Raw genomic sequence first — 25522 nt, forward strand, 5'->3', positions numbered from 1 at the left:
CCAATGTGAATTTACGTTCACAAGTGCTGGGAGTAAGTGATCTGAGATCACTTCCTCTAAGTGCTGCAATGCGTAAATTGTGGATTATCCCTCACCACCTGCAATCACAGCTCGAGTTGCACTAGCAGATATCTGAAGTCCCACTGGGACTCATCACCTGTTTGGCCCTGGCAGCCTTGAGTGCCATGCAAATGCATCTCAAGTACCATACATGTCACGTGTCATAGGTTGCTGACCCCTGTGCTGGTGCAATGACAAATTTTGATTCTCTGATGGTTGGTGAAAGGCACATTTGGACATGTGCAGCTCCAATCATTATGGAGATATGTAGAATGTTTGGATTTCGAAGTGCTTGGAAAAGGGAAGCTGTAACGGATCGCCTGGCACCCCGACTGGGTACCTCCATTAAAGGATGCTCCTAGCGCTTCCTGAGGACTTCAAGCACTGCAGCAGACACCACAACCACCGAATCGAAGAAGCAAAGGAATCATCTCAAGCCTCTGAATGCTGTAGACACTTGAATAGGAACCATATGAATAGGTTTGCACTCCTAGCAGTCAAACTGGAACAGCATGCAATAAATCCTCCCCCAATAATGAGACGACACTTCACTTTGAGGGTTAAAACAGGAACTCCCTGTACTGGCACATACAGCCTCTTTTATTCACAATCCACAAAACATAGTACTGCCCACAAGGTTTTGCAGAACAACCAATAAACACATTACAACACATACAATGCAAGTACAGCAGCCAATCAGACACAATGGGACAATAGAAACACACCCAGCCTATTCCTCCCCTCTGCTTAGGAGATAATTGAGTCAATTACTGTATCTACTCAATTATCTCCAAGCTGAAAAGTTACACTTTTTATACATTTTTATAACTTTCTGAGTTAACATCGTACATACATAAAACTTATATTATTTTAACCAGTATAACGTGGGGACAAACATATCCAAAATTCACTTGAATAGGTTCAGGGGTTTAACAGTTAGGTCGAAGTCCTTTGTTTTCACTTGCAGGCATGGCTTTTCCTGCTCAGACCAGTTCCCACTGGTCTGGCAGTGTCCCTGGGACAACACCCTGCTGGAGAACAATGGATGTCCAAATGTCCAAAAAGTTTCAGTAAGTCCATTCACTGTGCTTAAAGGGCCAGTAGCCGCACAATAAAATACAATATGTCCAAATATTGTACTTGAAGGGCCATATCTCCCAGGGACCATAATCACAGGGCAGGAGGCGAGCAAGCAGTCCCCTCCAGGAAACTGGGGCAGACTCTGGTGCAGGGTCCAGTCCGCTACATTTCTCCCCTTTACCAACTAGACTAACAGGGTATCTGACCTCCTGACGGTCAGTGCCCTGGTTAGTCCAGCAACCCACCCACGAAGCACAAACAGCAGTACAGCCCACCCACAATAAATAGTTACTGCACCTGGATGAAGGAGAAACTTGTTCAGGTCCAGGTGCCTCACCACGGCTGTGTGGGGGACTGGTAGGCTGCCTTGGTGGGTTGCTGAGTGGACAGAGACTAGGGGTACTCTGCCCTGGTGCCAACGCTACCCCGGAAGTAGCCTGGTTGGAGCCTGGTTGTGGGAGGGGAAGACCGACTGTCTCCCCTCTGGATACACAGCTCTGTGGCTGGGGGACAGGACCGACCGTCCTTACCCCTTGTGCTGCCAGTGCAGAGACTACGGTCCCATCTGCACTGTTGTGGGGTTTACTGTCTCACCTTGGTGGGCTAGGCTGCCGCTGGGGAGGGGGAACAAGACCCTTCCCTCCCGGTAAAAGATTCGGCCGCTGGGGAGCAGGACTGACCGTCCATACTCCCTGTAGCTTGGGCACAGAGACCACGGTCCCATCTGCGCTGGTGAGGGGCTTAGTGTCTCCCCTTTGTGGGCTAGGCTGCCGCTGGAGGGGGAACGCAACTCTGCCCTCCCGGTAAAACATTCTGCTGCTGGGGAGCAGGGCTGACCCTCCGTACTCCCTGTAGCTTGGGCGCAGAGACCACGGTCCCATCTGTGCTGGTGAGGGGCTTAGTGTCTCCCCTTGGTAGGCTAGGCTACTGCTGGGGAGGGGGAACGAGACTCTTCCCTCCCGGTAAAATATTCTGCAGCTGGGGAGCAGGACTGACCGTCCGTACTCCCTGTAGCTTGGGCGCAGAGACCACGGTCCCATCTGCGCTGGTGAGGGGCTTAGTGTCTCCCCTTGGTGGGTTATGCTTCTGCTGGGGAGAGGGGGTAACCAGCTCCTCTCCCTGAACTGTAGACTGCCCCTGGGGAGAGGGGGTAGCAAGCTCCTCTCTCTGAACCGCAGACTGCCGCTGGGGAGAGGGGGTAACAAGCTCCTCTCCCTGAACTGTAGACTGCCGCTGGGGAGAGGGGGTAACAAGTTCCTCTCCCTGAACTGTAGACTGCCACTGGGGAGGAAGGATGACACATTCAGCTTTCTGTACCACACACTGCCGCTGGGGAGGAAGGATGGCACCTTCAGCTCCCTGTAATGCACACTGCCGCTCGGGATCTGGGCCGACTTCCCAGCATCCCTGTAGGGCCGGTAGAGAGACCGCAGTCCCATCTCCACCTGCCATCTGTGGGTCTTCCCAAGACCAATCCGTGAGGTCCCTTAACATTTGTGAGTAAGGGCCACCTGCTTCCCCACCTGGCAACTCTGGCTGCTGCTGGGGATCTGGGCCGGCTGCCCAGCATCCTGGTGGGCCCGGTGGAGAGACCTTGGTCCCATCTCTACCTGCCTGTTGTGGTTCCTCACAGGACCAGTCTATGAGGACCCCCACTTCGGGTTCCTCCCGCCGCCTCAGGGAAAGACGGCTAACCTCCTCGGATGCAGCCTCTACTCGGCTGCTGTAACGCTCCTGCTGCTGAGCATAGTTCCTCTCTTTCGCCAGCCGTAATTCTCGGCCCAGTCTTGTGTTTCGCTCGGCCATGACCTGGTTCCAGATCACCCGGCGTGTCTCCATGGGTATATCATCCCAATACTCGGCCACTCGCTGCCTCACCTCGGCCAGCCAATCATCTCCAGAGCCAGAACCTTCCATACTTGTCTGCTCCCAGGGGCGCTGCACGAGTGCTAGCGTTGCCCTCAATTTGTAAATCCAAACAGTGTCTCTGAGCTGCTTTACCTTGCACTAGGACGCCATCCCACCGCTGCCACCAATGTAACGGATCGCCTGGCACCCCGACTGGGTACCTCCGTTAAAGGATGCTCCTAGCGCTTCCTGAGGACTTCAAGCACTGCAGCAGACACCACAACCACCGAATCGAAGAAGCATAGGAATCCTCTCAAGCCTCTGAATGCTGTAGACACTTGAATAGGAACCATATGAATAGGTTTGCACTCCTAGCAGTCAAACTGGAAGAGCATGCAATAAATCCTCCCCCAATAATGAGACGACACTTCACTTTGAGGGTTAAAACAGGAACTCCCTGTACTGGCACATACAGCCTCTTTTATTCACAATCCACAAAACATAGTACTGCCCACAGGATTTTGCAGAACAACCAATAAACACATTACAACACATACAATGCAAGTACAGCAGCCAATCAGACACAATGGGACAATAGAAACACACCCAGCCTATTCCTCCCCTCTGCTTAGGAGATAATTGAGTCAATTACTGTATCTACTCAATTATCTCCAAGCTGAAAAGTTACACTTTTTATAACTTTCTGAGTTAACATCGTACATACATAAAACTTATATTATTTTAACCAGTATAACTTGGGGACAAACATATCCAAAATTCACTTGAATAGGTTCAGGGGTTTAACAGTTAGGTCGAAGTCCTTTGCTTTCACTTGCAGGCATGGCTTTTCCTGCTCAGACCAGTTCCCACTGGTCTGGCAGTGTCCCTGGGACAACACCCTGCTGGAGAACAATGGATGTCCAAATGTCCAAAAAGTTTCAGTAAGTCCATTCACTGTGCTTAAAGGGCCAGTAGCCGCACAATAAAATACAATATGTCCAAATATTGTACTTGAAGGGCCATATCTCCCAGGGACCATAATCACAGGGCAGGAGGCGAGCAAGCAGTCCCCTCCAGGAAACTGGGGCAGACTCTGGTGCAGGGTCCAGTCCGCTACAGAAGCAATGCCTGCAAGTTCATCTACATTAGCTGCATGGACTCAACTGTTGGCTTGACAAATTAGTCATTCATGAGAGTGCAGGGTTGGTACTGTGAAACTTAACCACTTCAATAAGTTGAAAAGTTTATAAGTCTAAAACATATATTTAAAGATCATTAAACATAGCTTAAATAAAAGCAATTAAAGTACCAAAATAATCATGAGCTAAAGTTGTTTTGGTACTTGGTGAATCCCTTTAAAAACAAGACAGAATTTCATCCCTGTTATAGTGAATCAAGAGTGGTTTTTGTGTGTATGTGTGCAATACTTGATGTCTGATTATCTGATGAAAACTTAGCTGTGTCATAGGTGGTAATCTACCGATTAGAACAGTACTTAACATATCTCTCTGTACGTTTCAAAGGAGGAAACAAGTCTCTGCAGTTATGTAATTTGATCTGTCGGCAGAATGTAACACTCAGTTACCTTTGTTCTTTTCAAATTCTTGTATTAAATAGGAGCTCTCCTCGGAAATCCTCTCCTCCATGGACTTCTTGCCCAGACCAAAATTCCGCAGTGTAGACAGAGTGAACCGTCTGTGCTCCTTCCACGCCTGGCCATAAGGAGCCACCACCAAACCTGGAGAAAGAACAATGATTAGTACAAGTTCCCTGACATACAATTAGGGACTTTATATACAGTAAATTTAATGGATGGATCAGTAGCTTTGCAGCCAGGAGAAGCTGAATGGGTTGAAGAATTTTACCACAATAGTTACCTTTTTCGTTAGAGAGTAGGCGCATAATTCTGCTCTGTGGTCTGTCTGCAAATTCCACACCTCTTGTCATAAGGATCTCTTTGAGAGCTTTGAATCCTTGGATCACCACAGCCGGCATGGATCCCAGATATATGCTGTACACAGGGCCGTACACCCTGGAGAACTAAAATAAAGCCTAGGTTTAGTACGATTACCAAAAACAGTCTGTGACTTCTTATTAAGCTAATTAAAGAATAAGCACCACTATATACACCCTTATATAAAATAAGGGTGTATATAGTGGTGCTTATTCTTTAATTAGCTTAATAAGAAGTCACAGACTGTTTTGGGGAGTCTGTGGGAATTTCCAGAAACAGCCTGCAACTTACATATATTGAACAAATACCGCAATGTTTAGGTGATATGCCACAACCTTAAAACATCAAAATGCGAGTGCAGCGCTTACAAGATATTAAACTTACCCTTACATATAGACTTGGAGAAATAGGTTTGCATATACATAAAAAGAAGAAAGAGAAAACACAATAGTGCAATAGTGTAAGTGGATTATTTGTATCTTTTTCTTCATTGCTTTGAACGTACTGCACTTTTAGTTTTATTTTATTTTTTATCATTCTATATATCCTGAATCACATATCAGGCACTACAGCACCCTTCTGCTTCTTCCTATATGTATATATACATAAAAGGTCATTCTAATAGATAGAGAGTGGAGGGCGAGTCCAATTCTTAGGGCTTGGTATGCTGCCCTAATGGCGTTTAAACACTACTTTTGTAGGACGGAATAGCACGCCCCTAATAAAGGGTTAAAACCTGAATGCAGACTCTCTAGTTAATAGTAAATAATATACAAATACAGTGATCAACTACCTGTTCCTTCCCATCACATTAAGCATACTGGGTTACCAAACTCAAGGCCATATTCACGGCATTACTGAAATATCTGTCTAACAGTACATTACAGCTTTACTGACACTACTTAATACCCACGACCTCAAACTTTCACTGGCACCAATACCGAATTGATTATAAATGTATTTTTATTTACTCACTGACATTACTCAATTCCTTTACTGATAAAGTGCATTATCATATACTGCCACTACTGAATCACTCACTGATATAGTACCACCTTATACACTGACACTACTAAATCCCACACAGATATAGTGCCTTATTATACACTGAGACTATTTAATCCCACACTGATATAGTGCCTTGTTATACACTGACACTATTTAATCCCACACAGATATAGTGCTTTATTATACACTGAGACTATTTAATCCCACACTGATATAGTGCCTTATTATACACTGACACTATTTAATCCCACACTGATATAGTGCCTTGTTATACACTGACACTATTTAACCCCACACTGATATAGTGCCTTGTTATACACTGACACTATATAATCCCACACATAGTGCCTTATTATACACTGATATAGTACATTATTATATACTGCAACTACTCAATCACTCACTGATATAGTACCGCCTTATATACTGACACTACTTAATCCCACACAGATATAGTGCTTTATTATACACTGAGACTATTTAACCCCACACTGATATAGTGCCTTATTATACACTGACACTATTTAATCCCACACTGATATAGTGCCTTGTTATACACTGACACTATTTAATCCCACACTAATATAGTGGTTTATTATATTCTAAAGCCACTCAATTCCATACTAATGTAGTACTTTATTATACACTCACTGACACTACTCAGTCCCTCATAATACACTGACACTACTCAATCCCTCACTAATCAAGTGCCTTATTATACACCCACTGACACTACTCAATCCCTCACTGATACAGTGCTTTATTATACACTGACTCTACTCAATTCCTCACTGATATAAAACCTTATTATACACTGACAATACTCAGTCCCTCACTGATACAGTGCCCTATTAAACATTTCACACTCATGCAGACAGTGATAACACTTAATGCTGTATCTATCCATATAGTGCATCGTACTGTACTCACTCACCTCCTTCATACCCTGAAGGGGATTGTTGAAGTCCATCTGCAGTAAGTTCCCTACGATGGGCAGAGCCAGGGGACCTGGAGGAAAGGACTTTGGGCGAGTCACCTTCCACCATAGGTAGCCCAACAGGACCAGAACAAGAGACAGGACTGTGCTGAGCTCCATGATGACTGGATTCACAGATTCTCTATGAAGTGATTTCCTGCTGCTGACACAAACACAAAGTACAGCCCACAGATTATCCTCCTCCCAGAATGGAGTCTGTTTATTGGGACATAGTGTCATGCCTTACTAGCAGGCTCTCTCGCTGCTGCTGCGGAGTTCAAAAACTCTCAGCATTCTCGGCAAGCCTGGTGATGGCTGACTGAGCATGATGGGAGTGGTAGAACATATAACACTGCATATGTAATAGTGCCAGAGACTCCACAGTTACACCCCTTACTACACGTTTTCTCTTCTTAGCCTGAATGAGGTTAACATTTACTATGTAGTTCCTTTTTGAACTGTAGAAAACACACATTTAACCTAACATCCTAAAATATTGAAGTAACCCTCAAATGCTAGCAGCCCTTGGCATAGGAAAAAAAACAAAAAAAACATAGGGGTTATGTATAAATATTGGTGCAATCTTCCTGAAGTAATGTATTTGGCCATATTTATTTGTGCCTGTACAGCAGGGGTCAAGTCCTGGGGGAAAAAGTGTGGGAACTCACCCAAGATTTCCCCCCCCCCCCCCCCAATTTTTTTTTTTAATTACACTCCTATGCATATAGTGCAGAGTGTGTATAATAAATGTAGTGCTTTGTAGTGAATGCAGAGTATGAATAATGAATGTAGTGTGTTTGCAGTGAGTGCAGAGTGTGTATAATAAATGTAGTTTGTCTGTAGTGAGTGCAGTGTATATAATAAATGTAGTGTGTTTGTAGTGATGGCAGAGTGTGTATAATGAATGTAGTGTGTTTGTAGTGAGTACAGAGTGTGTATAATGAATATAGTGTGTTTGTTGTGAGTGCAGTGTGTATAATAAATGTAGTGTGTTTGTAGTGATGGCAGAGTGTGTATAATGAATGTAGTGTGTTTATAGTGAGTGAAACGTGTGTATAATGAATGTAGTGTGTTTGTAGTAAGTGCAGATTGTGTATAATAAATGTGGTGTGTTTGTAGTGAACTGCAGAATGTGTATAATGAATGTAGTGTGTGTAGTGAGTGCAGTGTGTATAATGAATGTACTGTATTGTAGTGAGTGCAATGTGTGTATAATGAATGCAGTGTGTGTAGTGAATGTAGTGTGTTTGTAATGAGTGCAGAGTGTGTATAATGAATGTAGTGTGTTTGTAGTAAGTGCAGATTGTGTATAATGAATGCAGTGTGTGTGTGCGCTGGATGATGTGTGTGTGTGTGTGCTGAATGATGTGTGTGTGTGTGTGCTGGATGACGTGTGCGTGTGTGTGCTGGATGATGTGTGTGTGTTGGATTGTGTGTGTGTGTGTGCGCTGGATGATGTGTGTGTGTGTGCTGGATGATGTGTGTGTGTGCTGGATGATGTGTGTGTGCTGGATGATGTGTGTGTGCTGGATGATGTGTGTGTGTGCTGGATGATGTGTGTGTGTGCTGGATGATGTGTGTGCTGGATGATGTGTGTGTGTGTGTGTGTGCTGGATGATGTGTGTGTGTGTGCGTGTGCTGGACGATGTGTGTGTGTTGGATTGTGTGTGTGTGTGCTGGATGATGGGAGGAAGCATTTTTTTTTTAACTTTATGTGTATATTTTTTTTTATTTTATTCCCCCCTCCCTGCTTCTTACCTTGTCAGGGAGGGGGGAGATCGCCTGGTGGTCCGGTGGAGGAAGGCAGCCGCTGCACACAGAGACCATCACACGCTGTGTTCCCTCTCCAGCTCTAACTCTCGCGAGACTCGCCTGTGAGGAGCGTTGCCATGGTAACCAGTGGCAACGCTCTGACAGCCGGGTCTCGCGAGAGTTAGAGCTGGAGAGGGAACACAGCGTGTGATGGCCCCTGTTTGCAGGTAGCAGGGCTCGAGTCCTGCAGGATCACTAGCGGGAACGGCGTTCCTGCTTTGGAAAAAGTGCAGGAACGCCGTTCCCATGCGTTCCTGCAGGACTCGAGCCCTGCTGTACAGTATGTATAAAGATATTAATATAGCCTTTAGATATGGAAAAACAGACTAGAGCTGTTTTGCAATTTTATTTATTCTCAAAATTACGACTTTTCTTGTAGAGGAGATAACGCCAGATACAGTATGGAGGAGAACTGGAGTTCAATAAAGTGATCTAGAAAATAGTACGGATGCACTTTTATATCCATTGTGCAGCGCTACGGAATTTGCTGGCGCTGTATAAATAATAAAATTATAATATCTATTTCTAGGCGTAATCTGCCTCAGACGAAGATGCAACAATAACTGTGTGTGTGCCCCACGTAAAGAAATGTGCACAATACGGTGTATAAAAAGGTGTTACCCCCAACACCTATAGTGTACAAAACCAAACCAAAAAGTGTGCTATACCACACATAAATAATACACCATATAAAGTGCAATAACACCAGATAATACTTATGAGCAGGAACTTCACAGATAAATAAATATACAATATCTGCCTTTGATTGTCTACAAAAATAGAAACATACACTACACTACATAACAAAAAATACAAGTTAAAACAATGCCTACCGTTGCCGTCTTTTTAACTTGGATTAAAAAGACGATACCTATTCCTGCTGTATCGGCTTCTTCTGGATCCTCATTGGCCTGTTTTAGGCACCTTTGGGCATACACATACAGAGCCTGGGACGGCTCTGTAATATGTGAGCAGTATTCTTTTTCATTTGTTTCTGTCTTACAATATACAGTTTGCACTATGTAGTGTATGTTTTGTTTTTGTAGGTAATATAAGAAAGAAGATATTGTTTATTTCTTCTTGAAGTTTCTGCTCATAAGTTTTATTTGGTATTATTGCATGTTTTAGCACATTTTGTTGTTTGGTTTTGTAACCGGACACATACATTTTTTTTTTCCATTTGTTTCCTTACAAAATACCTTGCTAATTGTAATTGAAGAAACATGAATGACTTATTTTTTTTTATTAGGTTTTAGTTAAAGAAACACTATTTGCGCTCTAGTAACAGTCATAGTGAAAAGCAATATTACAACAGTATGATATTTTCTTGATACAATATAATGAAAGTTGTTTTACTGACAGCCACTAGAGGGACGTCCGCTGCATTGAAAGAACCACAATTCAATTGCAATTTAGCTATAACTTGGCGAAATCTCATCAGTTGTTTTCAAAAGACAGTTCAATTGCAGCGAAAGGTTAAAATCAAAGAATATTTCCCTATATGATAATCAAAACTTAAAACAGCTGGACATCCAATTTGCATTTTGAATTAATCATATCATTAAAAGAAATTGCAAGTAAATAAAAACAATGGACAACAACTTAAAGGAACACTGTAGGCACCCAGACCAGTTCATCTCAATGAAGTGGTCTGGATGCCATGTCCCCGCGGTTTTGTCCTGCAGCTGCAATCCTTGCCATTTTGCAAGAACTGCAATGTTTTTATTGCAGGGTTAATCTTCATCTGGTGGCTGTCATACTGATATATTATAAGGGGGTGGAGCTATTGCCCCCCACAGCCCCCAAAGGGGGCGGACCAATTGTCCAGCCCCAACCCATTGGCAGCGGATCGGTCCCTAAATATTGTGAAGGTGGTCCTTTCTTCCGCCCAAAATAATTCTCCCCTCTCTGGGTTCCCCGAGCCCCTAATGAACCCCCCATAAAAAATAAAAATAAAAAAACAACCTATCTACCCCCTCATGATTTACCTGTTGGAGCGCTCTGATTGGTTGGCTTAAGCTTACAGGTTTGGGGACTCCTAGTCACCCCAACCACTGCCAATGAGTTGGGGGAGGCCATTAGGTCCACCCTCCCTTATCATTTAGGGCCCCTGCCCACCGGCAAATGGCGAGACCGGAATTGGACAACAGGTCCACCCCCTCGATATTTAGGGCCCCAGCTGCAGCTAATGGATGGTGCTTGCTCACAATCCCCCCCCCTCCCCTTTATTGTATTTAGTAGCTAGGACCTGTGGACATGGGTGAGTGCTGCAGGGGGCCACTAGTTCCCTCTATTTATTTTAATGGCCCCAACTCTTGGGGGCAAGGGCGGGGGGACACTATTGCCCCCCAGTTCATTTTTTACTGGGGGGGGCACATAGTTATTTTATTAGGTGCCCCTGGGGCTGCCGCACCATCGGAGCATGGGGACCCTGTGTCAGGTCCCCATTTATTCAATACAGATGGGCACTGCCCCGCTGCAGGGGAGGCAGCTATGATAGCTGCTTCTCCCAGACAGTCACAGTAAGAGGGTATGTTTTAAGATACAGGCTCCCAGCCTGTGTTTGTTAAGACATGCCCCCTTCCTGTGACTGACCACAAGAGGCAGTAATAGCTTCCACTTCTGTAGCATTTTTACTGGACAGTCTGGACCAATAGTGGTTTTCCATTGATCAACTATCCTTCTGAGCACAATGCCTTAAGCTCAGCTTTCCTTCTGCGCAACCTATTTAACACGCATGTGCTTGGGCCATTTTCTGACAGCTTATGCAGTCAAAGTAGCGATTTTGTAAGCTGGATGGAGTGTGCATCAGTGGGTTGGCTGAGCTAGTCGGTGGATTTGGTGCTACAGATAAGCATGATTTTTTTTTTTTCATCCTTTCATGACAAACAAGGCTCGACCTCACTGATACAAATGCTGCAAGCAAAACATGAACAAAATGAATTTAGGCAACCTGAACTCTTGGTCTGGGCTGCCTTGCTGAAAGTTCTGAGTGTGTGCCACTCTTAAAGCAGCCATATCATTTTTTTCCCCCTTTTGAATTTTCTTTCCTTAAGCCCTCTGTATCTTAAAGATTATACGTCTTTCCTTACAACTTGTCTTTTTTTATATTATGGATATAAGAAAAAGTGGGTCTTATTTTTCTTTGACCACTTGATTCAGACACTGGGGGCAATACAAAAGAAGATCAGATGAAGTTTATATTTGGTGAGAGAGCTGCTTTAAGAATTCTATACTATAACCTTTGCAGGTATCCAACGTTAGTATGGTGCTTAAAATGACTCTTTAGAACACCAAGGTTAAGACCAAGGTTACATTTATTTCCGTGAAACCAAACGCATCTTGAAATGTTTTGGGGCTTGAGTGATCCCAAATACTGGTGTGAGGTCTGGGGGTAATGCTGGGTCTGGCCACTGGAACTCAAAGTAGGTAAGGAGAGTGGTAAAAAAGAGGAATATTTCCATACGAGCAAGATTTTCTCCAAGACAGACCCGCGGCCCTGAAAAAATAATTTTTTTTTATTTATTTAAAACAAAAACAAAAACTAACAAACAAACCAGATAATAAAGCCAATTACAATATGTGAGGAAGGCTGAACTTGATGGACGCAAGTCTCTTTTCAGCTATGTAACTATGTAACTATGTAACAATGTTGAAACAATCAATGTATACAAGAACTTAAAGGACCACTCTAGGCACCCAGACCACTTCGGCTTAATGAAGTGGTCTGGGTGCCAGGTCCAGCTAGGGTTAACTCATTTTTTTTATAAACATAGCAGTTTCAGAGAAACTGCTATGTTTATAGATTGGTTAAGCCTTCCCCCAAATCCTCTAGTGGCTGTCTCACTGACAGCCGCTAGAGGCGCTTGCGTGATTCTCACTGTGAAAATCACAGTGAGAGAACGCAAGCATCCATAGGAAAGCATTGTAAATGCTTTCCTATGCGACCGGCTGAATGCGCGCGCAGCTCTTGCCGCGCGTGCGCATTCAGCCAATAGGGCGGAACGGAGGAGGTTCGGAGGCAGAGAGCTCCCCGCCCAGCGCTGGAAAAAGGTAAGTTTTACCCCTTTTCCCCTTTCCAGAGCCGGGCGGAGGGGGTGGTGGGGGCACCCTCAGGGCACTATAGTGCCAGGAAAACGAGTATGTTTTCCTGGCACTATAGTGGTCCTTTAAGAGAACAGCAGTCATGTCATGTGAGGACATTAATCATTAAGGTCTTCAAAAAACACCTAAAATTGCCTACTATGGTGTAAATGTTTATATAAAGCAAAAGTGCGCACCATTCTATCTATACATTGTGTTAGCAGAAAGGCTAATACACTTATAGATAAAAATAAAAGATGCCCCTCCACCCCCATCTGTCACTCAATGCTCTACATCAGGCATAGGCAACCTTTGTCACTCCAGATGTTTTGGACTACACCTCTCATGATGCTTAGCCAGCATGTGTGTTAGAGCATTATGGGGGATGTAGTCCATAACATCTGGAGTGCCGAAGGTTGCCTATCCCTGCTTTACATTGATGTATGGCAACAATTGTTAATAACGGAGTCAAGGGGAGAGCAGGATTACCCTCTACTACAGCAACTACATCACATGCTCTGCATTTTGTGGGAAGTTTTCACTGTATGTGACCAGGTACAGTGCTCACTGCTCTGACATCACAGAGATGTAGCAACATTGATCTACCCAACTAAAGTGTTATTCCATCCTGAAACATATATAAATATTTTTTATAAAAGACTACCCTGCACCTTTTCTATTGCTTATATCCTTCCTAGATAATGTATATCCATTCAAATGAATAGCCCAATCATGTGTTTCAATCCACCAAATTGCAGTAATCCCACTTGTGTTGTACTGCTCGTATGTCAATATCTCAAACTTCCCTGTTTTATAACACATTAGCAAGCAGACATTTAAATTTACCATTTGTTTCTTGTACAACATGTTTTTAATGCCTTCGTACCACTAACCCCCCATCTCCACCCTCGTAGACTTCAGCTGAATTCTGAATTTTCTTCCTAATTCTCTGAACTCATTCTTTACGGCCCTCCATCTACCTGTAACTTTCCGAGTTCCGATGTTATAAATGCGTGAACATGTATGGAGTTACACCTTGTTGGTTTTTATTTTAGTAATATAAGAAAATATCGGACATCCCCTGCACACCTCTTAGGCCTATATACATCCCTTGCTTATTAGAGTATCGGGCCTAGGTTCTCGTCCAAAAAGCCTATGAACCCCAGTTCTATATATAAGACTATTTAGTTTATGTGATACCCTTGACTTTGTATCACTTGTGGGCGCCGCCCAAGTCAATGGATCTATACGTATGTGGTATACTGTCCAAAGCATTCATTGGGCGGCGTCATCCAGGTAGGGAAAGTAGTGATGACTTATCTTGGTGCACATGGAGATGAACGTAAAGAGGTTAGAGAAAATAGGATGAAGGAACTTAGAGAGAAGAGGGGGAGACTGTGGGAAAGGAAGAGGGGGGAAGGATGGGAGGAGTAGGTACAATCTGTAGCAGCGCGCAATCACTATGAGTAGGTTCCACGAATTAAACTCGATAATGTAAGGTATTGGGCCATGGTGGAGATCAGGGTGCCTCAGGCGTAAGCCTCAAGCCAAAACCCTCCCAGTGGGGCCTTGGGAGGCTCCAGCAGGAGGCCCAAACGAGAGGGTGGTGTATAGCAAAGAAGATGATATCACAAGTGGGGGCTCCGGGATAGATCCCCTCCTCCCCTCCCCTAGTCCCCAAATCCGCTGTTTATCCACGGGGCCCAAACCCTGTCAAACTTTTTAATGGTGGGTGCCGCAGGATGGGCGATCTCGAGGATGAGGGGTGTATGGTGAGGGGGGGGGGGGGTAAACAGGTCCCGGAACTGCTAGTGGATCAGAATCAGGGCATAGCCCGTAGCATAATATAATGAAAAACGATATGAGGTAGTAAACCTGGGGCGTCTAACAGCCCAAGGAGAGGAGAACAAAAAAATGCAAGCCCTCCCGCCACCCCGAGGGGGTACCGCCCCCCACGTACATATCCAGGTGGGAACAGATTCGATTGGGCATAGAGCCGAGAACCTAAGATGGAGGATGGGGTGCAATACATACAACGGGGGGAGGGGGAGGAGAATACCGACCATAAGGACTGTATTGCAGCATTGGTCGGCCAATAAGAGGCCGAGAGATACCCCTTTGCGTCCCGGTTCCAACCCCCCAGAGCGCCATAAACATGGTACATACGATAGGAAAATCCCGGCATAATTATCACTCAGTGCAAAATAGAAGTGCAAAATCTAACACAGTCAATCTCCCCCCCCCCCACCCCCTGAACAAAACTCAAGGTACCCAGCGTGCAAAACATCAGATCATTACATAACAAGTATTAACCATCAAAAGTAACGAGTATGCCCATTGCCGCCATAAGTTTGCGAGGGTTAATCAGGGAGAGCCGTTCGCCGCCATACCTTTGATCACCCCCCTTCCCGGGGTCACAAAGGCGCAGATAGATTAAGGGCCAAAGCAAGAGGAACGGTATGGGGGTGTGACAATGTACATATGGGAGCGGGAGAAATCCCTAGACCCCTGGATCCCGGGTGAAAACAAAAATGGGGAGGATAAGGAATCCCCGCAATCCCCCTTCCCAAACAACAAGGACCCACCTGGAAAAGCTCACTGCTCTGGGCCGCCGACCGCTCACCCAGTGCCGCGTTAGAGGGGCCGATATCATTCGCCCGCCGCGTACCACTCACGAGGCAGGGCAGGAAGGACCTCCGCCGAAGACCTCAGGACTGCGAAGCCCTCCGGTATACGAATCCCGAGCTCCGACAGGAAAATCGCCGGATCGCCATCAGCATGCAGAACTTTCGTGCGGCCATCTTTGAAGGCCAGTAGTCGAAAAGGGTGACCCCATGCATACTTAATGGATTCCTGTTGTAATATTTCTGTTACAGGACGCCATTCTCGTCTTTTCCTTAGGGTAGCAGGGGTTCAGTCCTGATATAAGGCGAGGTCAGTCCCATTATACGTAATTGGGCCTTCTCTGCCACGTTTCATTAAGGCCTCCTTTGTCTGGAAGGACGGAAACTTAATAATGAATTCTCTCGGTCTCCTATCGTCCGCCCTCCTGGCACGAAGCGCCCAGTGAGCCCGCTCGATGTGCCATAGTTGTTCCGGCACGTCGGGGAGAAGCGGTTTAAAGATCCTCGAGACCACCTCCACCAGGGACCCTTCCCCCTCCTGCTCCGGAAGGCCACGGAGACGGATATTGTTCCGTCGCGACCTGTTACCTAGGTCGTCGATCGCTGCCGCAGCCATCTGCAGTTGGGATGTCAGGGTGTTTATTTGAGCAGCTGACTCGTTATGGGCCTGTACCGTAGACTCCATCCTTTGTTCGAGTGCCGCCGTCCTCGTACCCAGGGCCTGGATCTCGGCCTTCACTTCCGTCATAGTACGGACGATTTCTGTAGCCAGGTAGGTGCGTACCTCTGATAGCTTGGCCAATATTTGGCTGGCATCTGTGTCCAACGTCCCTGCAGCAGCACCGCTTCCAGGGCTCGCAGGAGAGCGAGGCGTTCCCGTGCCGTCCCGACCGCCATCTTGGGTGGATAGCCTCGCGGCTCGTGTGGCCGCAAACATATCGGGAACCGATGTCACCGATTCTGAGGGTTTTTTCACCTGTTTTCTTTGGGTCCGTTTATCCATCCCGGTCCCCCGTGCTGGTAAGTCTAAAAAAGTATCGATTAGCATCGAATTTCAGCTTTTGTTTGCCGTTGGCACTGTGGTTACAGCGGAGCTCTAGCCAGACACGTCCAGCTCGCTCGGCTGCAGACCACGCCCCCATAGACAAATCTTTTCTGAAACTTTTTTATTTTAGTTTATCTACTTTTCAAAAAATATATACTTCATAACACTTTGAAAAAGGCTGGTGGTAGAATTAGTGCACAGAAAGTGTTAAAATACCCTAGGGTATCACCATTTCAAAAATATACAGTCTGATAAATTACATTGGCCGTCTTCATAAATGTCCCAAAGAGGACATGGGCGCAGGTTGACTACACATCAAAATTTCATGTTGGAAAACGTGAAATGCAACCCCTCAAATGTGGACTACCACCATGGCTGGCCCAAGATGTTGTCCAAGGATAAAATACTACTTCCACCCAACAAAACCACACCTATCAAAACACACCCACATCCATTATGTTATGCAGTGTGTGTAGTGAATGCAGTGTCTGTGTAGTGTTTATTTGTGTAGTGGATGCAGTGGCTGTGTGTATTGTAAGTGGTATGTAGTGAATGCACTGCGTGTGTATATACAGTGGATGCACAGAGTGTGTATATAGTGGATGCAGTGTGTGTTTCTCTAAAACTAAGGACTAAGGGGGACAGGAACAGTGCACCTAGACCATTTCAATGAGATTAAGTGGTCTAGATGCCTATAGTGTCTTTTTAATTTTGTGTTAGATATTTATATTCTATATAATATAAATATATTTTATTATGTATGGGAGAACTTAATGGGAATCCCTTAAATTATGACAGAGAAAACAAAGGAACACAATCTGCCCTGATTCAATCCCGTCCATAGTAAACTTGACACATAAAATATAACATTTAATGATTATTATTAAATGGGCGAAACGCGCATTGGGGCTGAGCCGTACTCCTTACCCTGTGCGAAATCAACCCCTTACCTACATAGATATTTACAACAAACCTGGTCTATGATCTACTACCATTTAATTAATTTTGTGAGCATACGCTGCATTCTGTAGGAAAGACTTTAGGGGCTGACAGGGAATGAGTTCAGGTAGTGCAGTGAATCCTTAGAAATTATTCGTACCTCTTTAGCTTAGTACTATATTAGGTGCCCTCGAAGGCACAGACTTAGTGTTTTATACGATCGATAGAAATTGGTATTTATCCACTTCCAGACATTTGCAGAGTGGATGTTTCAAATACCCATAATATAGATTGGCGCTTCTACACCTACACCTGCTGATCAGTATAACTTATATCACAGTTCGATTAACCCTTTTAACTCCTAGCTAAGATTTCTAAGTCTATATTATATTTCCCTTAGTGTATGCACTACTAATCAATATTTTGTTTGTTTTTGATTGCTACATTGTGGTACAGACAGGAATTCACCATTCGTTTGGTACTATCTAAAATAGACATTTCGGTGACATTTCTTATTAGATACATTTTCTTTTTCTATAGTTGTGACAGATAGTTGCTATTGTTTAGCTAGGTACTGGTCTCCAGTTACTGATTTTACTAGAAAGAAACTATCCTTATGATCTGCAACTCACGCTAGTTAACCATTGAACTACTTTTGGTTATATTTGGAGAATTTACCGTTGGTCATTCTCCTTCCTACTTCACAGGAATTAGAAACCTCCTAGTTAATGTACTTACAATTTAGAGCTATATTCACCTGTATATATATCACCCTATGTATTCCCGTATTTTCGGGTTATTTTACCTTTTTAATAGTAATAATTAAATGTTATATTTTGTGTGTCAAGTTTACTATGGACGTGATTGAATCAGCATAGATTTCTTTGTTGAAATTTTAATAAAAAAATGTGTCCTTAAAAATAAAAAAAAAACTTTGACAATTGCCTAAAGGGGTTAAAAAAAATCAACCAGTTTCCCTAAGCAAATGTAAACATCCCACTTATTTTGAGCACAGAGCCAACCCACAGACATTTCCTTATCACATCCTGACAAACCAAATAACTCTATAAGCATTACTAAGACATTATGATACTGTATCCAACATACACACAGTAATGAAAGACATTGTGATACTGTATCCAACATACACACAGTAATGAAAGACATTATGATACTGTATCCAACCAGCACACAGGAAATCAATGAAATACATTATGATACTGTATCCAACACACAGTAAAGTAATGAAAGACATTATGATACTGTATCCAACCAGCACACAGTAATGAAAGACATTGTGATACTGTATCCAACCATCACACAGTAAAGTAATGAAATACATTATGATACTGTATCCAACCAGCACACAGTAATGAAAGACATTGTGATACTGTATCCAACCAGCACACAGGAAATCAATAAAAGACATTATGATACTGTATCCAACATACACACAGTAATGAAAGACATTATGATACTGTATCCAACCAGCACACAGTAAAGTAATGAAATACATTATGATACTGTATCCAACATACACACAGGAAAGTAATAACAGTAATAACAGCACACAGGAAAGTAATAACAGTAATAACAGCACACAGGAAAGTAATAACAGTTCATACATAGTACATATTGTTCATCCAACAAACAGCCACCCTATCAAGCACTCGCCTCCTTTAAATCCTTGAGGAAATTGTTGAAGTCCATCTGCAGTAAATTCCCTACAATGGGCAGAGCCAGGGGACCTGGAAGGAAAGACTTTGGGCGAGTCACCTTCCACCATAGGTAGCCCAACAGGACCAGAACAAGAGACAGGACTGTGCTGAGCTCCATGGTGGCTGGATTCACAGATTTTTTTTTTGAAGATAAAATTTGCTAGTTACACAACAACAAAAAAGAACAGCCCACAATGGTCTCCCCTCCCAGAAACAGTAATTTTACTTACCGAAAATTCATTTTTTCTTAGTATAGTGGCAGTACTTACAAGTGGGATGTTCCTTAGGATTCTGGACAAGAAGCTCCCCCTTCTTTAGAATTTAAATGCTGTGCTCCGCCTGCTGCCTCCATATAAGCTGTAACTCAGAGACACTCACCAGTAATACAAAAGAACCAAAACGGAGACCGAATGATGCATAGAATTTAATCTATTTGAAAGCGGAGGGAAAGCCAGTACTGCCACTATACTAAGAAAAAATGAATTTACGGTTAGTAAAATTACTGTTTTTCCCTTCGTATAGTGGCAGTACTTACAAGTGGGATATAGCAAGACCCCTGCAACAAAACAAAGGGTGGGGACTCAGCAGGCCACAGCTTGTAGCACCTTACGCCCAAAGCAGCTCCAGATGATGAGAATACGTCCAGCCTACAATGCTTGATAAAAGTATGTAAGGAAGACCAAGCAGCAGCTTTGCAGATGTCTTCAGGTGAGGCGGTTGCTTTTTCAGCCCAGGAGGTCGCCATAGCTCTAGCGGAACGAGCCTTTAAAGGGAAACTAAGGGGAATCCCTTTGGATTGATAAGCCAACCTGATTGTATACGTTAGCCATCTGGGCAAAGAGGGTCCTAAGACAGCCCAACCCCTGTTAGTGCCCTGAAAGAATACAAATAGATGATCTAAGGATCTAATCCCTGAGTCTTCTGAAGACAGATTTACAGGGAACTTCTAACATCTAGGAGATGTCGCTTTCTTTCCAGATCCGATGTAGGAGATCGACAAAAAAACAGGAGGACAATAGATTGGTTAATCGCAGCACTAGAAATAACCTTAGGCAAAAAAGAAGGCTTGGTGTGCAGGACCACCTTGTCTTGATGAAAACATGGTGAATTCCGGAGAGAAAGAGAGAGCTCGGATCACACCTACTCATCTAGCAGAGGTGATAGTCACAAGGAAATCCATCTTGAAGGTAAGAAACCTGATAGGAACCTCCAGTAATGGTTCAAACGGTGGTTCACAAAGGGCTCGAAGCACCAGAGACAGATCCCAAGCAGGGAAAGGTACTTAACTTAGGAGGCCCCTTAAGCCTTATGAACTCAAGAAATCTTCGAATAAGCAGGTTTGAGGCAATGTCACGAACCAGGAAGTGACTTAGAGCTGAAATCTGGCCTTTGAGCGTAGATACTCCCAGGCCGGCTTCAAACCCATCTTGCAAAAAAGAATTTCCGGGATAGAGGCCTTGGCCGGATCCAAACCTCGAAGTGAACACCAGGTTCTGAACTTCATCCAAACTCTGAAATAGATTTTCGAAGTGGACCAGCGGACAGAAGACAGCAACACATCACATAAAGGTCAGAAAGACCATGGCCTTGAAGGATCATCCTTGCAGCAACCATGCCGTCAGGTGAAACATCTCCAGAGTTTCCACGGGGAGAGTCACATTCTCCAATATTTGAGAAGAGACTGGGAGATGCCAACGTGAGATTGTCATGTTTTCCACTTCCGAAAACCAACTCCTGTTCGGCCAGGAGGGCAGGACTGCCAAATTACTTGCCTTCTCCAACTTACTTGTGAACAATCCGTGGTATAAGAGCGACAGGAGGGAAAACATAAGCCATGTCGAAGTTCCAAGGTATTGATAGACCGTCTAGTACAACCGGGCAATCTCCTGATGGAGGGAAGCAAATCATTGGACTTTCCTGTTTCTCCTTGTGGCAAATAGGTCTATCTCCGGCCTGCCGAAGCGTGAACCCAGCTCCAAAAAAAAAAAACTTGGCTTGACAGTGCCCAGTCTGCCTGAGACCAAAGTCTTCTGCAGAGGCCGTCTGCAATAACGTTTAGAGACCCTCTGATATGGGTAGCTGATATAGCGAGAAGATTCGCTTGAGCCCAAGACATATGTGGTAGTAGAGCTCTTGTAGAGCTTTTACCTTCGTGCCTCCCTGGTGATTCAAAAAAGCCACTGTAGTGGCGTTGTCCGAATGAATCCTCATTGACTGATTGGTGATGGCTGAACGGAAGGAAACCAGTGCCCTCCAAACCGCATTTAATCCCTGAAACTCCAGGAAGCGCCTGCCTCCACTCTGTTCCAAGACCTTGATGGAACTGAGAAGCTAGATGGGCGCCCCAACCCATCTGGGAGGCATCTGTGGATATCATAAACCATTGTTTCTGAGCAAACGATAGGCCCTTTGAGATTTAGCTTCTGTGTTTCCACCAGTTCAGGAGTCTTTTCACCCCTTTGGATAGGTGGAAGGGAGAGTCTAGATCTTCCTGTTTTCGTGTCCATTGGGAAAGGATGTCCCATTGCAATGGTTTTGCTTCTGCCTTTGCCCAGGCCACTGCTGGGATTGCAGAAGCGAGGAGGCCTAGAACCTCATAGCATCTCTGAACTTAGGTTTTTATGCAGCTTTGATACGGCTTTTAAAATCCTCATTTGTTTCACTAATGGTAGAAAAAGAGAGAGGGACTGTGAATTTCCTCTAAGACCCAAGAACTCTAGACTTCGTGACGCAGTCAGCTTGGATTTTTCCAGGTTCAGGATCCAACCGTGATCTCTTAAAACCTTCATTGTAATCTTGAGATGAAGATTTAGCAGTTGTCTTGATTGGGTCTCCAGGAACCAAACGTCCAGGTATGGAACAATCGAGATACCTTTCAGACGTAAAACCGCCGCTATGGGTGCCAGGATTATCATAAAAGCTTGAGGAGCTGAGGACAGGCCAAAGGGAAGAGTTGAATTGTAAATGGAGAATCCTTTGCTTTCTTGCTAGAACCGCAAACCTGAGAAACTTCCGGGAAGATTCTGAAACCGGTACATGGAGATAAGCATATTTAAAAAACAACTCTGCCATGTAATCTCCCTTTGTAAAATGTGTGTCAAAGACAAAATACGTTCCATACGGAACTTCTGTTATGGTAAGCAGGTGTTTACTAGTTTCAGGTCTAGGATCGGCCGGAAAGATCCATCTGGTTTTTGAACCAGAAAAAAGGCGTGAGTAAACTCCCTGAAATTCCCAACGTTTGGGTACCTCTCTACCACATTTCTTAAAAGAAGAAGAGCATTTGTTTTACTCTTGATGGATAGCTTGACAGTAGGAAGGATGGACGTGGTTTCGATGAAAACTTTATTCTGTAACCTTCTGAAATGGTTCTTGTAATCCACCTATTTGAAGCACTCTTTCCCAGTCTTGGGCGAAGAACCGAAGGCGTCCTCCCACTCTTATGGCGTCAAAAACTTCCTCTTTTGTCATGCCTGTTGGATTCCTGTCTAGACCACTGGCTGTTTATTTGAGGTACCTAGTTGGTCTCCCATACAAGTACTAACCAGGCCCGAGTCTGGATGGCTTCTGAGATCTGACGAGATCAGGGATTTTAAGGCTGGTATGGCCATAGGCCACCATGTTTTTGAAACCTGCAAAACCACCCTGGTAACGAAAGGACCTCTGACCCTTGTACTGAAAACTTTAAATTCCCTGGGTTCTTGATTCCAGAGGCAGGGCTTTCTTCGTATCAGACATCTGTCTAATAATGTCTTCCAAAGGAGTGCCAAAAAATGTTGTTCCTTTCAAAGGGTAATTCACATAAGGATGCCTTAGACGCAGAGTCAGCTGTCCATGTTCGTAGCCAAAGAGCTCCTCTGGCTACTGACGACAAACCCATAATCCTCACTGATAAACGAAGAAAACTCATCTTTCAGTAGGAACAAGAGATGGGAAGGATCTGTATCCGATTTCCCATAAGGGAATCTTCCAGGGCTTGTAGCCAAACGCTCTGAGCTCTGAGAACCGCTGAACCTGCAATTTCATCTCTGCACTGATATCCTGCGGCCTGGAATATTCTTCTACACGAAGTTTCGGCCCGTTCGTCCATTGGGTCTTTAAGCCCTGAGACGTCGCCAATGGGTATAGTGGTTTTCTTTGATAGCTGGGCAATCTGAACATCCACCTTAGGAAGATCTTCCCATTTTTCTCCAGACTGTAGCTTGAACAGCAGTTCAAAAATGTTTTGAAATGAACGTACGCCTTTCAGGATTCTTTCATTCTCTATGATGGAGATCCAAGATTTTAGGAGACATTGGGAAACCTTTAACCTTACCCTTGGTAGGTTCAGTTTCTTGTACCGCCGTCGTCACTTCTTTAATAAATTTCTTCAGCTCTTCTGGTGGAAAACCCTCCTCCACACTTGAAGCCAGGCTGGAAATATCCGAAGGTGAAGAGACGTCAGACACAGAAGGAGATCTATTCCTCCTACGCTGTGTGGGCAGTTTCTCCCGAATAGCCGGTTCTTTATTCACAGCATCTTTATAAGCTTCAAATGTCTGGGACAAATTTTCCAGAAACCAGCCCAGGAAGGATGCCATATCAGTCTGCTCGGCTTTTTCTAGCCGATCCGTTGCGCACTGATTGCATGTATTTTTGCGACATCCGTCAGGTAGAGGTACCGCACATTCCAGACAACATAAGTGCTTAGATTTACTTGTGGTTTTCGGAACAGAAGTTGACATCTTGTCTATATCTGTCTTATCTGGAGACATAGACTTATTCTAGGAGCATGCATAAGGAAAGGTGAAAAAAGGAGAGTTCAAATAGTTAAATCTCACCTTAAATCACCTAAGATCCGTGTAGGAGGGCAGGTGACACGGAGAACCAGAACTGTACACCCACCCTTGGGGTCAGGAAGGTCCTGCACAGCCATGTATCCAAATTTTGAATTTGGCGCCAAACACCGTTTCGCGCATGCTCAGTAGCGCGATTCTGTGTTTGGTGGAACGCAAAGCCTCCCGGGCGTGCGTTCCACCGCTGTGCGCATGCGTAATGAGCAATGAAGGAGGACCGCCTGGGAACTCCGTCAGAAAAAACACAAGACAGTAACCGGTCGCGTTCCGTAACGCGAACCCGGAAGTACTGTTGCCGCTCAGTTCCCGCACGGGAAACTATCGGGCACTCACCTCCCGGTCAGCAACCTGTGCTGAACGCACCAAATCTCCACCTGCACTGTGGGGGAACCTGTCCGTCCCGTTGCCGGGACAAGAAGAACTGGTGAGTGTCTCTGGGTTACAGCTTATATGGAGGCAGCAGGCGGAGCACAGCATTTAAATTCTAAAGAAGGGGGAGCTTCTTGTCCAGAATCCTAAGGAACATCCCACTTGTAAGTACTGCTTCTATACGAAGGGAAAAAGGAGGCTGTGCAGCTACACATGGGCTTGTTTTCAAAAAGGTGTATCGTTGCATCGTTTCCCAGGAAGGTAGTGGCTGATTTTGCATGATGACAGTGGTAGTTTCATTTGTTATACACAGAACTGACACAAAGATACCCAGCTCCCAACCTTTGCAAGATGGCTTCTAGGCTGGGAAGACACAGAATAATTGCCATAGGCAGTGGCGTACTAAGGGGGGGGCGGGGGGGGCGGTCCGCCCCGGGTGCCATCAGGCAGGGGGGTGCCACCAGGGCTGACCAGGCTTGCTATTCTGTGAGCTGTGTGGCAGCACCGGGTGCCGTAGCAGCAGGGGCGCTGGGCAGCCGACACAGCTCACACGCAGGGGCTGGAAGCAGGAAACCTGCACAGAGATTTGGGGGCGGAGCTAAAACGGCCGTGGGGGCGGAGCCAAGCCTGATGCTTGGCTTACTGATCACTCAGAGGGGAAGCAGGAAGGAGTCCCTGCTTCCCCAACTACAGCACAGGAGGGACTGAATCCACTCCTACTCCAGCCCAAGCTTACAGTAAGTGAGAGAGTGTGTGTGCTGTGTGTAACTGTGATTTTGACTGTCTTTGACTGTGTGTGAGTGTGTAACTGTGATTGTGACTGTCTTTGACTGTGTGTGCTGTGTGTAACTGTGATTGTGACTGTCTTTGACTGTGTGTGAGTGTGTAACTGTGATTGTGACTGTCTTTGACTGTGTGTGCTGTGTGTAACTGTGATTGTGACTGTCTTTGACTGTGTGTGCTGTGTGTAACTGTGATTGTGACTGTCTTTGACTGTGTGTGCTGTGTGTAACTGTGATTGTGACTGTCTTTGACTGTGTGTGCTGTGTGTAACTGTGATTGTGACTGTCTTTGACTGTGTGTGCTGTGTGTAAATGTGATTGTGACTGTCTTTGACAGTGTGTGAGTGTGTAACTGTGATTGTGACTGTATTTGACTGTGTGTGAGTGTG

The 25522-nt window shown here is 44.8% G+C and overlaps 2 protein-coding genes across 2 annotated transcripts in view; both read right to left on the reverse strand.

Annotated features, from left to right (window-relative positions):
- LOC134578991 (cytochrome P450 2J6-like) overlaps positions 1-7080 on the reverse strand; it is a 29026-nt gene extending 21946 nt beyond the window's left edge. Inside the window, exons 1-3 of the mRNA XM_063438117.1 lie at positions 6885-7080; positions 4866-5028; positions 4574-4726 (exon numbers count right to left, since the gene is read on the reverse strand). Coding sequence (XP_063294187.1) covers positions 4574-4726; positions 4866-5028; positions 6885-7046 — 478 coding nt within the window. The 5' untranslated portion in view covers positions 7047-7080. The remainder of the gene's footprint in view (positions 1-4573; positions 4727-4865; positions 5029-6884) is intronic.
- Positions 7081-11542: 4462 nt separating this feature from the next.
- LOC134578995 (cytochrome P450 2J6-like) overlaps positions 11543-25522 on the reverse strand; it is a 52666-nt gene continuing 38686 nt past the window's right edge. Inside the window, exon 9 of the mRNA XM_063438120.1 lies at positions 11543-12237. Coding sequence (XP_063294190.1) covers positions 12056-12237 — 182 coding nt within the window. The 3' untranslated portion in view covers positions 11543-12055. The remainder of the gene's footprint in view (positions 12238-25522) is intronic.

This window comes from Pelobates fuscus, chromosome 12, assembly GCF_036172605.1.
Source record: "Pelobates fuscus isolate aPelFus1 chromosome 12, aPelFus1.pri, whole genome shotgun sequence".
NCBI lineage: Eukaryota > Metazoa > Chordata > Amphibia > Anura > Pelobatidae > Pelobates > Pelobates fuscus.